The sequence below is a fragment of the Opisthorchis viverrini genome, assembly GCF_000715545.1.
Source record: "Opisthorchis viverrini unplaced genomic scaffold opera_v5_97, whole genome shotgun sequence".
In the NCBI taxonomy this organism is placed as follows: domain Eukaryota; kingdom Metazoa; phylum Platyhelminthes; class Trematoda; order Opisthorchiida; family Opisthorchiidae; genus Opisthorchis; species Opisthorchis viverrini.
Window position 1 is genome coordinate 435036 of NW_008751753.1, and position 13971 is coordinate 449006.

At 45.8% G+C, this 13971-nt stretch overlaps 2 protein-coding genes across 2 annotated transcripts in view; both read left to right on the top strand.

Moving 5' to 3' along the window:
- Positions 1-4045, top strand: part of T265_05249 (hypothetical protein) — a gene marked incomplete at both ends in the record, with an annotated part of 10453 nt that extends 6408 nt beyond the window's left edge. The window contains 2 exons of the mRNA XM_009170218.1: positions 3114-3202; positions 3236-4045. Coding sequence (XP_009168482.1) covers positions 3114-3202; positions 3236-4045 — 899 coding nt within the window. The remainder of the gene's footprint in view (positions 1-3113; positions 3203-3235) is intronic.
- A 1246-nt stretch (positions 4046-5291) lies between these two features.
- Positions 5292-13605, top strand: T265_05251 (hypothetical protein; the record flags this gene model as incomplete). Its single annotated transcript, XM_009170220.1, has 3 exons — positions 5292-5491; positions 12241-12301; positions 13039-13605. 3 exons carry the CDS (start codon positions 5292-5294, stop codon positions 13603-13605), a joined length of 828 nt encoding a protein of 275 aa, XP_009168484.1.
- Between the last annotated feature and the right edge of the window lie 366 nt (positions 13606-13971).

A 13971-nucleotide genomic window follows, 5' to 3' on the forward strand; every position in this document is an offset into this window, starting at 1 on the left:
TGTTTTCGCTTACCCGCCCTGCTGTATGCAGCAATTAAGGCGACCTGGCTGATGGCACCACGCGACGGCCGATGTGGCATGAGAGTATTGTTAGTTGTGTAGGTCATGGTTGTACAAGGACTGGGATACTGCCAGAGCGCCCACACCTAGACAGGAGGACGATTAAGGTCCTTAACCAATGCGTTTGACTCAAAAACCTAACTGCAAGGCAGCGGTGTTTGGCGGGGAAATGCAAATGCATTACTTTTTCTACGGAACAAGTCGCCCTACATGTTCCAACCCCCAACCTGGAGGGCCAAGAGACTGTTCGTCAGAGCTCCATTGACCAACCTGGTATGAGAGAGAGTGAGTGTCGCGCGGACACCCCCCAGTATAGCTCAATGGGTCTCCGAGGTACACAAACCGCCAGTCTAGTCTCTTCGTGACATTCGTCTACGCCAATGGGTCTCCGAGGTACACAAACCGCCAGTCTAGTCTCTTCGTGACAGGAATTCGTCTACGCTTCCGATAGGAATATCCAGAACGTGCGCACTACATCTGAACAACTCTTGCATGTTCATAAAACGGTGAGGTTACCCAGAGTAATAAGTAATAAATAATCGTCCAGCTGTAGCACCCTCCCGGTGCCTAGCTGCCATACCGCACAAAGGAGGCACGAGGGCTGGGATACTGCCCCTGGTGTGCAGATCGGAATTCCGCCCAGGATAGGCGTGTTATTGGGTCCACTAGTCTAGTTAGTATCCTGACCTGCCCATTTTTTTCGCGTCACTGATGGGCACTGGTGGCCCACTACCTTTTACACTATGATAAACCGAAAAAGATCTATCAGGAAAGACAAGGATTTGAGAGAAGCACTAACAAACTGGTGTTTTTTTGGTGGGGGCACTGCGATGTAATGATGTGTCAGGTCAGCTTCTGTTGTAAGCGAATTTCAGTCGAATTTCTTTTCCCTTTTACTTAGAATTTATGCACGAATTCCGGGAGACACGATACCTTGAAGTGGAAAATAAGAATGCGATATGTGTCATAGGCTAACACCACATTGCCTTCCTACGATGAACACCATGATTTCCTCCTGATTGGAATATCCCGTTTTGAGAAGAGTGAATAAAACAGTCTCCTGCGCTCCCTTACCTTGACGATTAAGGATTTGGAACATGGGTGTCAGTTTGGCTGGCGAGCAATGGAATCTCGGAGTTAGTGACCAAGGTATCTAATAACCTGATCATATGTAACTGGTGTTCGATGAATCGTCGTGGTGAGAAAAATCGATCAGCTGTAGCACCCATTCAGTGCCCAACTACCATGTCACCAGAGAGAAGCACGAGGACTGGAATACTGCCAGGTTGCCCAGGCCTAGTCGGGGTAAATTGAGAGGCAGATTTCGGGCTCGGACCACGGACTTTCCGGCCAGTGAATCCGTGCTTATAGTGCACTTAAGGAATAATCGTTATTTCCCCGGTTTCTTTACGAACGAATAATTTCTTCCCTGTTGAACCAGATTTAAACAGAAGGATAGGGTAATTTTGCATGTGTTATTGTTTGTCCAAAACTCGGCAAACACCTGTATGGTGTGTTGCATCGTCTTGTTTTCGAATCCGCATTCAGTTCGCATTGCATCCCACTGACTTGTTCCGACAAATGACACATACATAGACTAGGTCAGACTTTCTGCCAACCAAGCCGATTCGGGAAAACATAGGTGGTGTGAAATTGTGTTGCAGGGTAGCCAAGGAAGGTTTTTTTCCACAGCTGTAGGTGACAGTGTGCGTTGTCGGGGTGTACTAAGTCAATCCTTGGGATTCATGTGTCGCGCAGCTCTGGGTGGTTTCGCGGTAAGAGTGGTGCAACCCAAGTAAACTATAATTCCTTTTATCGATAGGGTTCCTGGAGTACATGCATGGCTTCGGTGTGAAATACACTCAGAATTGCGGAAAGCTCCGAGCGTTCTGTAGACCTCGTAGGTTGTCTCCCGCGTTTCCCGTTCAAAGATCACGCTGGTGCAATGTATGATTGCATTCCCCTGGGCACTACGCTTGGAAGGACTAGTTCAATTGAATTTATACATGTGAAATTGAGGATACCTACCTGCTGCTGCTTCAGATTAGAGTGATTTGGGGGTGGTATTTGGCCAGTATTTCATTAGCCCGTCGTTATTCCTCTCGAATTCTCAACGAGATGTACCTATTGCTTGCAGGTGTTTGCTGTAAGCAACATCGCCGCCCAGAACTTTCGTGGACCTTGTGGCGTTTGTGAGTCCTCTGTCATATGGCTACACCGCTGATTTATGTGTAACGCTTGTTCTCCGTTCTCGGTAGCTTTGTCCTTCGGACAGTAGATAGTGTGCACCCTTTTTCGATATACTGAGTAACTCGATTCCGCAGATGTTGCCAGGGCTCAGTTCCTGGAATTTGTTTCGCACGACGTGTGTGACGGTTCATCCTCAAACTCACCCAAAATGCTGTCAGTATTTCTGGATTATTTTCAAGAATGTGATTTGGATCGCGTGGCTGTCTTGTCGCATCCAGTTACCGACTTGGCTGAGAGCCTCACGATACCTCCCTATTGTCTCATCCGGACGACCATTAACTAAGGGGTCGAAGGAGGTTGCTGTCCATTGAAGGCAACTACAGAGTTTCGGTTGATCATGTGTGACCCAGAAACCAGTTTCTCTGGTTACTATGGTCCAGCGGTGCCTTCCTACAATTCATCGCAGCCCTCGCTATGTGACGCGCCCCTGTTCCCGCACAATCTGGAAGTCTTGCGTTGTAAGTTCCATGGTTGTTGGATCGTATCGTAGCTCGTTTTCGGGTGAGTTTCGTCACTTCCAGTGATTGCGAGCCTCTTGCGCTGTAAGTCAGGTGCAGCGCGAACATAGTTTTATTTTTCTCTGGGTTAGCCGTTCGGTGCTACCGGCACAAGCACTCGCTGCTTGCTCACTTACCGTTTATCTCTTCGTTGTTTTGAAGGTGTTCATGAATATATTTGCTCGGTTGAATGGCACAGCATGTAAGTTAAGGGTCTTGAGGGTTTTGCCACTCCTTTAGCCTCCATTCGTGATGCTTCACGTACGTGTTATTTTTTTCAATCTGCTTTACGACTAACATTTGTAGGAGGAGAAGCGCCGATCTCATTTGAAGACCCACGCGTTTGTAAGAGTTTTCTGTTGGATTCTTGTCCTCATGAAATTCTTTCCGGGACTGTAAGTTGCTCTCCTTCTCTTAATAGTTTTTAGCGCATGGATTTAGGTGCATGTTCCTTGATTCACGACCCTGCACTGAAAGCAGACTACAGAAGGGAATCAGAGCGGAAGAGTTTTGGATACGAATTGGATGTAAGTTCACAAATTTTTATACATCTCGCGTGGTACCAGGCTTTAGAACACTTACAGCTGTTTATCAGAGAAAGTGACCACCGAACTAAATTAGCAAAGGCGAAGTTGCGGGAAACGCAAGAGGAACTAACAGATGAAGCCCAACAAAAAGCGGAACAAATCAACGCTTTGAGCGAGCAAATCGGTACGAAACTCGCGAAGGCGGAACAGCTTGGTGCTGATGGCCATGTCGATGAATCGTTAGCCTTGATGAAAGAAGTTGAAGACCTAAACAAAGAGAAGGCAAAAAGCGAAGCCGAACTTCGTACAGCTATCCCGACAAGCACCTATCAGCAGCAAAAACTCCGCGTCTGTGAAGTCTGTTCTGCTTACTTGGGCGTTCATGACAATGATAGGCGACTGGCAGATCACTTTGGCGGGAAGTTACACCTTGGATTCATCGAAATTCGCGAGAAACTGGAGGAACTGAGGAACTATTGTCAACAGAACCAGATTGTTCGGAGAAGGCGGTTTGAAGGCTACAGTCGCTCAACATTCAGTCGTGAGGCTGAGCAACAGCGGGAGAGCAGTCGGCGTCGAGATCGCAGCAGTGAGCGACGCCACCGTTCACGTAGTCGATCTCGAAGCCGCTCTCGCAGTAAACATCGTAGCGGCAAACATCGATCCAGTGGTCGACACTCCAGACGTCACCGTTCCAGAGACAGGAGCTAGAATAAACGTTGAATTGCCCAGTTCACTGGCAAATTGTACCATATGGCATGCTCTTAACCTACTGATAATTTCCGGTTTTTAATGCGGCTGTACACATGATGTTCATTTCCCTTCTTTGTGTTCTGATCAGATGAGGAATGTGGGCAACTAGAGGCAATGGCCGCGGAACATAAAGCCAGGTCAGGTTGCCTAACATCGATATTCTCCTCTGATAACTTATTTGAAGTGCGTCAATGAGGCAGCCACCTTCGAGTCATTGAGGAACTGGTATTTTACTGGGTGTGGTTATTTCAATTAAATTGCAAGTGTGCCAGCAGTGTTAAGCATTGGACTTTCACGAGGTTTCTCACAATTGCTCAATAGCATTCTCATGGCTTCATAATATTGAAAAACGGTTTGATATGTTTGGTCGGGTGGTTCCGCGCTTGAGGTGCACGTATTTTTGGGTAATATCTGTCAGCTAAAAACGAATCTGCAGATAACATATTCCAACTGAATCTGACTTGTTCTTAGTTGACCTCAGAAAGGCCTTGGTGAGTGTATGCCAGCTTCTATGCTGCATCCAAAAGATCCAGAAACTAGCAATACAAATCCGAGTTACCACTTTGAAGGTTAAGTACAGGGTTTCAGTCTACGTAAATTTTCATCAGGCCGAACTGTGATGCGAGGAAATGTCGGTTCATCTGGTGAACTGTCATCTACTTGCTCTTCACTGTAATGCAGCTTAGCGGCAAAAATAGTCATGCTTCTTAGCATACAAATATCCATCCTAAGTAATTTACGGGCATGGTGTCGGGCACCATAGTGTTAGAGAGTGGAGTCAGTCAGCCAACGGAACGACTCTGGAATCAAATGCGTTAATCAATCCTTTAATTTCTTGTACTGAAACCGAAGTTCAGCGCTTGGATGCCCGAAAAATCCCACAGGAACTATTTTGACGGGTTTCCACGATAATTCTACCTGTTATGCACTGGATAAGATGAAAGACTGTCATTACACGTTCTTCCGAATGGCTGCGTTGCAGCCAGCTACTCATACGAGTCCACCCACCTTTGAGCCTGGAGTTAGACACGGTATTCAATAACCGTCAATGTTTGTCATCCATTGCACCCATCCACAATCCCCATAACACATATCCAGGTTGGGCAAGTCTGCACGTCAACGCATGAGGATTGCTAGAGTGGCACCACGACTCAGGGATGTGACAATAAAGCAGTCAAAAGCTATCTTCCTATGCATTGGATAGATGTACATTCCAAACCACCTTCGGGCTGGAACATTAGACAGACCGTTTTCGATTCCACGGTGCGATTTGATGGTAGTACTTTCAGCTGCGTTTGCTGCCCTCGCCACCCGTGGCATGCGATCGAATTCGCGTACTGTGTACATTTTTGGGAATCCGGATGTCACCGTTGTTTCGACACTACTACCAGTGCGTGCAGCGCGGTGGGTGTTTTCACGAAACTGGTGAACGACAACGTGCTCATGGTACCAGGGCCCGTCTAGATCGCGTAACAACACTGTGCTTGGGAGTCTTAAAGAGCGCTATCGAAGGGTGCTTGGAAAAACATGAACTTAACCCTGGTTGCAAACGGGACTTCATTACAGTTATTAGTTACGTGATTCCAGGGAAATTCATTGAAGATTGCGACAATACAGGATGCGGCCGAACACACTTAATGTTCGACCACAAATGAGTCATTTTGCACTGTTGTGGACGCGTTTCGACTCGTGTGGTGACAAACCTGACTTGTCAACTTCCTGTAAAAATTATATAATTTGGAGAATGGGTTTATTGACGACCGCGAGTCACTGTGTTGAGCTGCCGAACCATCGCATGTTATGATGCGAAGTAAAAGTATGCCTCTTCGTTTTAAGTATGTGAACCACTCCCAGTTAAACTCACGGAGTGGTCAGTTGGCCATGGCTCTCGGCACCTCCACAGTCATACCGGACAACCATTCCATTTTGAATTTCGACATTGTTCACCAGAATTCGGTGCAGCTTAGAACGCGATGGTTATGGAACCTCCTGTACATCACTTAGTACTCAATTGCCAACATCCCCTTACGCAAGTTTACTGAGGTCACCTTTGAGAAATTGTGCTTGAGCCACTACGTACAAAGCCTTGCTACGATTTATGTTCTAATGAAGTATGTTTGTCTTGTTTTTTGTATCTCCCGTACCGCTGAATTTCTTTCAGGCTAGCCGAATGAGTATATCACCTGAAGCGTACGCCGGTTCGGTTTGCTTTGGGATAACGAATTTATCACTTTCGCAGCTCCGAGGCCATAATGATATGAGGCCGAAAATCAAGATTGCTAAAAGTATTTGTGTGCTCTGAGTGAATTGCTTTCAGTCCATTAAGCCATAAGTCCATGAATTTCAGCTTAATCCAGCTGCACCGTCACGTTGCTGCAGGTCGTAACACTAACTTTACCCTTCCGCCTTCTTAATTCACGTTTACACAGCTGCATGGTTCATCTAGATTAACCCGAAGCAGCTAACTACGAACTGCATCGTTTTCACAAAAGGGCCTGGTATCTGGCCTGACATCTGTCGAATGCTGCGCTCAATTGAGTTTTTAGTGTATTTCTCATATGCGCAAATGACTTCACGCCACACAAAAGTGCTCCCCGGCTTTTGTGGGATCACATCGCCCGTTATCAAGGGTAAGAGAGTTAGTACTGTGAAGAAATTGGTAGGTCATCATAATCACGATTCCAGTTCTCCCATTTGGATCAGCAGGTGGTTCATGAGGGCAGAATAAAAACAACAGTCCAACCAACTCTCCCCTCACCAGGACGGCTTTTGTGATTGAAGCATAGGGTCAGCTGACAACTCTCAGTCCCACTCAGCAGCCGGCAGTTTATTCTTGAGGCCCGATTATGTCCCACAAAGGGCTTGGTAGCTATTAGATTTTGGCAATGGGGTGTCATCTCTGATCGTTACTTAAATACAAAGCCCGTAGCACTAGTTTTTCCCGAGATGAATTCGAATTGGCTGTTTAGCTTCGAAGCTAATTATGTGGCCGGATCGACAGTGTACTGAGCTGAGGGTCATCTGACTACATAGTCGATGTGACTACTTAAGCTAGAAGCTACCTGGAAGAATCATGCGTGCGTCACAGGGAGCGCAACATGCGGCGTTGCACCCAAGGCAGATTCACACGTTTTCGACCTGAGTCTATCCACGAGAAGTTAAATGGTGTAGCAGGGGTTTCCCGTACAACTTTAGATATGTCCATCTTTTGGCTAAGTGTTTAGGGAAAGACAACCTCCCTACGAACTTTTTACCTGAAAACTGATCTCCTTCCATTGATGAAGTTCCAGAGTGATGAATTAGGAAACCGATGAATTAAATGGAATTACGAACGCTTACCGATCACACGCTTATTACAAAGTGGGTCGGGAACCACCGTATTAGATTAACTCAGTCGTCTAACTTGCGAGACAGCAAATGGTGACAGTCTATCCGTGGCCGTTTTGGCTTTCTCTGGGCTCGTCAAGCAACTGCGTTGGTTTTGCTCAAGCGATATGAGTAAAAAAACAGCAGCCTGGAAATGTTTGATGGGCGAATTAATCTTCGTTGTAAAATTATGTCCATCTCCGACGCATCGGAATACAAGGTTTCATGAGGCGCTGGATCTTGCAACGCCTTCATTGAACCTAGGCTGAGCATTGTGAAGTGGTAGGCCGAAATGGGCTATTTCGTACGCCAATATCGGGGTTAGAGCAAGGTAGCAGACAGATTTTGTGATTATTACGCGCAGTGAAATCGTAGTATAGTAAACCGTCAGTCGCACTGGAGAATCCACATGACCTTCAAAAAGCACAGTAATAAACACTACCTATAGGGCTGAAGCCTTCACATCGGTTTTCAGGTGAGCACACATAGGAGTTAAGATCGCCTCAGTTAACAAATGTCATCAAGTCCACCCTCGAGTTGTGTAGGGTGTTATGAATCAAATGTCCCAATGAAAGTGCTGTAAATTTCGCTTGACCTCATTATTTCTGGTCCGCGTTCGAAATTTGATCCCATAGGTACCGAATTTCAGTTTGCTCACTTATATAAGCAGCTTTCTGAGTTAGCATCGATATCTGGTGTTTTTAGCTGGCTTGAGGCTGAAATCGTTGGTCTGGTAAATCATGTTTGTGCCGTAGATTTAGACAAATAAAACACCATATCAGAGCATTTCTGGAGAACTTCGGCAGAAATTGAAAGCAACAAAAATGCAATTTCGAGAGCAGAGAGATAGTGTGGAGCGGTCGCAGTAAATAACAAGGATTGCTCTTGTGACCTCGATCCTGTTTGTTTCCGAAAGCAATGGGTGTGTTCAAACACCAAGAGTTGCGCGTACATTACGTCAGTTGCATAGAAGTGGTCCGGTGTTGAGGCCTAGGAGTGTTCAACTCATCCTGTGCGCGAAGGTAGGGCTTTCTCGAAGTTCACTGGGGTGGCGTCTCGTTGCTACCCGTGCGCCTTGTAACTAAAGTAACATTAAACTAGGCCTTGTAGCCAGCCAGTAGGAAACCGAAAAAAATTGGCCATACAGTACAAGTGATTTGTTTAAGATGAAATTTGCAATCCGAAAGTCTTGCGGGCATGCTGTCAGGATATTCACCACTGCATCAACCCAGCTCTTTTTAGCCCAGTAGAACTAAATTAACATCTCGCTTATTATGGTAAGATGGTCCAAATGGTTAGAGCGCGAATTAACTGACCGGAAAATTCGTAGTTCGAATCCGACCTCTGCCTTTCGACCTCCACTGTCTAGGCTTGGGCAACCCTGGCAGTATCCCAGCCCTCGCGCAACCTTCTGGTGGCATGGCAGCTAGACACCGAAAGGGTGCTACAGCTGAACGGTTTAGCCCAGTAGAGCCAAAAACAAACATCTCGCTTATTATGGCTGGATGCGGCTTCAGGAAGGACCAGATTTCAGTTTAGACTTCACATGCAAAGGGTTGGAGTTCGTCCAAGCGGTCATCCATCAGAAGTTGTCTATCAGAGGAAATTGGCCGTTCAGACTTAACTGGGCCCTGTTAAGTTCTCCTCATTGAATGCGCCCAATCAAACCTCCGTGACTGCTATTCTCACTTTCTGGTTGCATAAGTTCGACAGAAAGTATAACGCTGAGTTTGTCTGCTATCACTGCAATGCACAATAAGTGCATGATTAAAACAGTTGTTTCGGTAAGTAACTGGTTTTCGATTTTTCATTTTCAAGTTCACATTTATGTATAGTCGAAGTGGACGAATATGTAAGTTAGTTGGCAGGATATAAAAAGCCAGGCTGTGAGTAACCGGGGCGCTAGGTGTCGAAGAGTAAAACATTGTGTTCGCGAATCATTATTATTGTTCAGATTTGTATTATCATAAAAAACCGACATCTAGGAAGGGACAGTTAGTGGTCTGAGGTATAATCACATCGATTCGTAGTGCGAACTATTATTGAATGACAAAAGGCAATGGAAGTTCTTGGAATACAATTACCACCGTAGTTTTCTTCTCGGAAACTCCTCTGGTTTAATCACTCATCTAGATGTGCACATGAGCACACTCACATTTCCAGGGCAGTCATTTCGTCATCTCGATCAATCTCCTGTTGAAACCTTGGTGTGCTGAATTCTTTATGTCCAGAATGAATACTGGATTAATCCTCATATTCCAGATAAATTTTAAAACATGACGGTTACCCGTTGGGCTTCCAACACATCGATTGCGAATAATGACTCTGATTACCGAACCCATCTCCAGAAAATGGTAACCAAACATGCCCTCGATTTTTTTTCAATTGGTCCGGTGACCGTCACTAGTCTTGAAACAACAGAGGGTTGTGCACGGGTCTAAAAAAAGATGTTTAAGTCTTGACAGAAAACATCACTTGCACTGATGTATATGGTGCCGAAAATAGCAGAGTTCTAAAAGAAAATGGGAACTAGTTGAGTTTGACGCAAGATACATCCTGTGGAACAGGCGTTACCAACAATGGGCTGGCATCTTTTGTCAGATTCGTATGTCACACTGAACAGTGCCCGCGGAGCCGCGTGCATGCTGTGTTGTACCGAATCAACTTGTGCCGAGATCCGCGGGTGTAACTCGTAGGGTATAAGAGCAAAGGGAGAACGGAATGGGACAATTTGAAAAATCGTTCGGCTGTAACATCCTTTTTTTGCTTACCTGCAACCCCATCCGAAGTAGGTACGAGGCCTGGGGTACTGCTCGGTTGCCCAAGCCTAAACAGGTGCAGTCGAGATGCAGAAATTGGGCTCTATTAAGGGAGCTTACGGTTAGTAAGTCCGCGTCTTAACCACTGAGCCATCTTGCGTCCAAATCCACCAGCAACCAAAAACCGGTTGGGAAGATAAGCTATTTCTACTATGTGCGAAAGGTTGACAGGCACCCTGAACCACTCGTGAATCACACTCGGGACCGACTGCATGGATCATCGGATAACTTATGATTAACATTGAAGAACTTTTAGGGAAGTAAGTATGTCATCAACGATAGAAATTCCCGTTCCGAAGAAATGTTTCTCTAGTTTTTCTCTGATTATCCTCTGCACAAGTTGTCCGTAAGGGGAGACCGTTTCTGGAACTTTCGGGTGCATACTCTTGTGCCAATTTTTCTTTTCATGTGTAAGCACCGATTTTCCTCAGGTTCGGGGAAAGCCCCACTGGCCCTGGCTGCACCGTATCTTGGTTCACAACTAACAGCGAAGTCAACTGGTATGGTGCTCCTGAGACAGCCGAGGCCTGTGAAGTAACTGACAAAGTGTGCTTCAGCTTTGTTGTGTACATAGGTTTTGGAGAGTCAACTAATGGAGAGTGGCGCGTAATAAATGCCCTCTTGCGTTGATGAGTGGATCAGACTGTCCATTCAGTCTCGGATTGTCAGCCGGGTGTCACTGTTCGACGTGCTTGTTTGAAAGCAGTGTACTCTCACAGTGGAAACTTGTAGCCGTGCGACCAAACATTATTTTGTTAGTAGACATCACACCTGGATTTGAGGTGCGGATTTTCACGGAAGCCGCTTTCACAGTAGCTGGAAGAAACAGACTCGACGATGAAGTATCGTTCCACGTTTGTGACGATTTCAAAACCTGTTGAACCCGTTCCTCGCACAGATACCTATCGCTGCTCTCATTCGACCACGAGGCTAATGCATCAGTTTTCGGACTTTAGTGACCACCCGAAGAAGACGGACAGCTTCCAGTTTAGTCAGGAGAGACAAGAATTAGTAGTATCAATCCTTGGGAGAGAGTAGTATTCTACTCTGATGTACCGTGCCTGAGACCTCACACTGTTTTTGGGTTTGTATTGCGACTGATACTACTAACTTGCCAGATCGCATTTGGATAACTCGGTTATAGTTCGCTCTGTCAAATCTTGAGGTTTTCTCTATTCTTTTTTTCTTGGACAGGTTGTTGCTCGCCTATCAAACATTGTTGATAACTATCTTAATTGGGGATCACGCCTGGAGTGACAGTTATCCCTTTGCGTGGCGGAATAACCGCAAGTCCACGGTACATAACATTTCCGATAACGCATACATTAGGCCGAGATCAGAGTCGGATGGCTGCAGAAGATCATGTATCGCCAAATGTCTGGGACATGACAGATTTGCAACCTGATGGCTAGCATCACCCGCATAAAAGTTAAAAGAAGATGACAAGATTTCTATTTCCGTAAAATACGAACCAAGGGACAAAAACAGCCCAGATTCAAATCAGTTATGTGGATGAGTTAAGTGGACCACTCTAATGTGCATGTATGAAGCACGTTTCGTGTTTAATTAGTGATACGATGAAGCCATGTTTTCCCTGCATACTGGAATGAATGATAGAAATATAAAACTCCTATGGGATAGTGGTTGCCCTGTTTGCCGAGCTTGACGAACTGTATTTTGTCTCATTTGTGATACAATTTTTTTGAATATTCAAGTGAAATATGAGGTGGATGAATGCTCGGGGACTACACCTTGTTGATTAGCTTCAGGGAGTGTGAGCCTGTTGGTGAACTATCAGTAACCTCACAGCAACATTGTGAGTAGTGTTACATCAAAGAACAGGAGTTTATCTAACGTATGCCAAATCGTTTTTTGCTACAGCCGCATCTTTGCAGTAATCAGTCTCACCTCTTTCTTGAGATTTTTTCAACCTATTGCCATGTAATCATTCCGTTGTACCATTCCTAGTCTACCGGAGCTCTACGAGAAGTTGCTACAACTACCTGGTGAAAAGCTTACACCTCTTAAGGTGAGGTACTTCGAATAAAACTAAGAGTTTCGCCGACAATATACTGATAAACTGATTTTGTGCTCTAACCTAGCGTCACATTACACTCACACCTAATCTAGCTTCCCACGGGTGCGAAATTCTGCTTAATCCACGGCACCACTTTTATCGCTTGGTTGCATTTGTGAAATCAATAAAACAAACCAACGGAACAAGTATGCCACCCTGGTCAATAAAACACAGTAGCTATGAGAAGTTTTCGTGTCTGCGGATCAATGCTAGCACATCGGACGAGGCAGAATGTGTATGTGTGTTTGTGTGTATACGCTCAATCTCGATAAATCACTTTCGTCGTAGGCGTTGAAAGCCAGCAAACACCACGTGTATTTGAGTACCTCTGACAAAGCCCTGAAACTAGGTCAACAGTGACAGGAAGCAGAGAAAGTAAGCGAATAGACGTTTAGGTTAATGCGCAAGATGTCTTTCGCATGAACTTCTCAACTGCAGCACGTCAGTCCTCATTATACTGTTGTATTAAACACAAGACCAACAGTGACAGTTAAACCACTAATGAGCTCACGTACCGTGAATAAACTATCGGGTTACAAGGCGTGCTACACAAGTTTGTCTCTTTTTAACCATAACTAAAATGGTTTCTTTTACGGCAGGCAAAGACCCTGTAAACTGCGGAATGTGCAGTAACAATTGAAATGACGAATTCAGTATTTTTCATTAGTTCGGTCCCGCTGTTCCAATAGAGGGTAGGTCTTCTGAGCTCCTTGGAATCACATTCGAGTGGTCGATTCGGAGTCGATGCTCGCCGCACAGACAACGGAGCTAGACTCTTTCAGTTGTGTGCTGATCACGAACTGTTTCTGGCAAGTACGAACTTTAAACATAAACGTTCGCACTGCGTAACCTGGCGGCCGCAAACTACAAATCAACCGTGGACCCAGTTGGACCACGTGGCCACCAGCCACCGGTGGAGAGCCACAATCCAAGACTGCCGTTCTTTCTGGGGCACACCACTTGACTCCGATCACGCCGTGGTGCGCGCACGCTTGACAGTTCGTTTCCCTTCAGGCCATTGCAAGTCGGCAAGAAGCATACCAATCCACTATCTTCGAAGAACTGCCGTAGCTCAACAGTATCGATCTAAGATAGCCCAACAACTTTCCACAGTAAAACAATACTGTGGTGGTAGTGAGCATGTGGATGAAGCCTGGCAAAATGTGAAAGGAGAAATGCTAGCGGCGTTCAGTCCTGTCTGCCCGACTTCTCCAATTCGACCACTGGATGTCGTCGAGGTCGTTGTCCATGATTGATGCCAGGAAAGCCATACCAGCAGGCAACGAGTACGACGGTGCACGCAAATCCCTCAAACGCCAAATAGTGAAGAGTCCAAGGAAAGACCGAGAGCTCTGGTGGATATCGAAAGCTTGGGAGGTGGAGAAGGCTTTTGCTACAGGAAACAGCCGTGCCCTTTATCAACTGATACGATCGACTGACCCAAGGAAAGCAACGGTCAGCGAAACGATAAGTGAAAAAGATGGCTCATTAATTCACCCGCAAGAACGTCGACTGGAGAGATGGGCCGAACACTTCGAAGAGCAGTTCAGCTGGCCTCATGCAACACAACCAGTGGAGGTAATGCATACGGGCGAATGGAATGTAAACCTTGATCGCCCTTC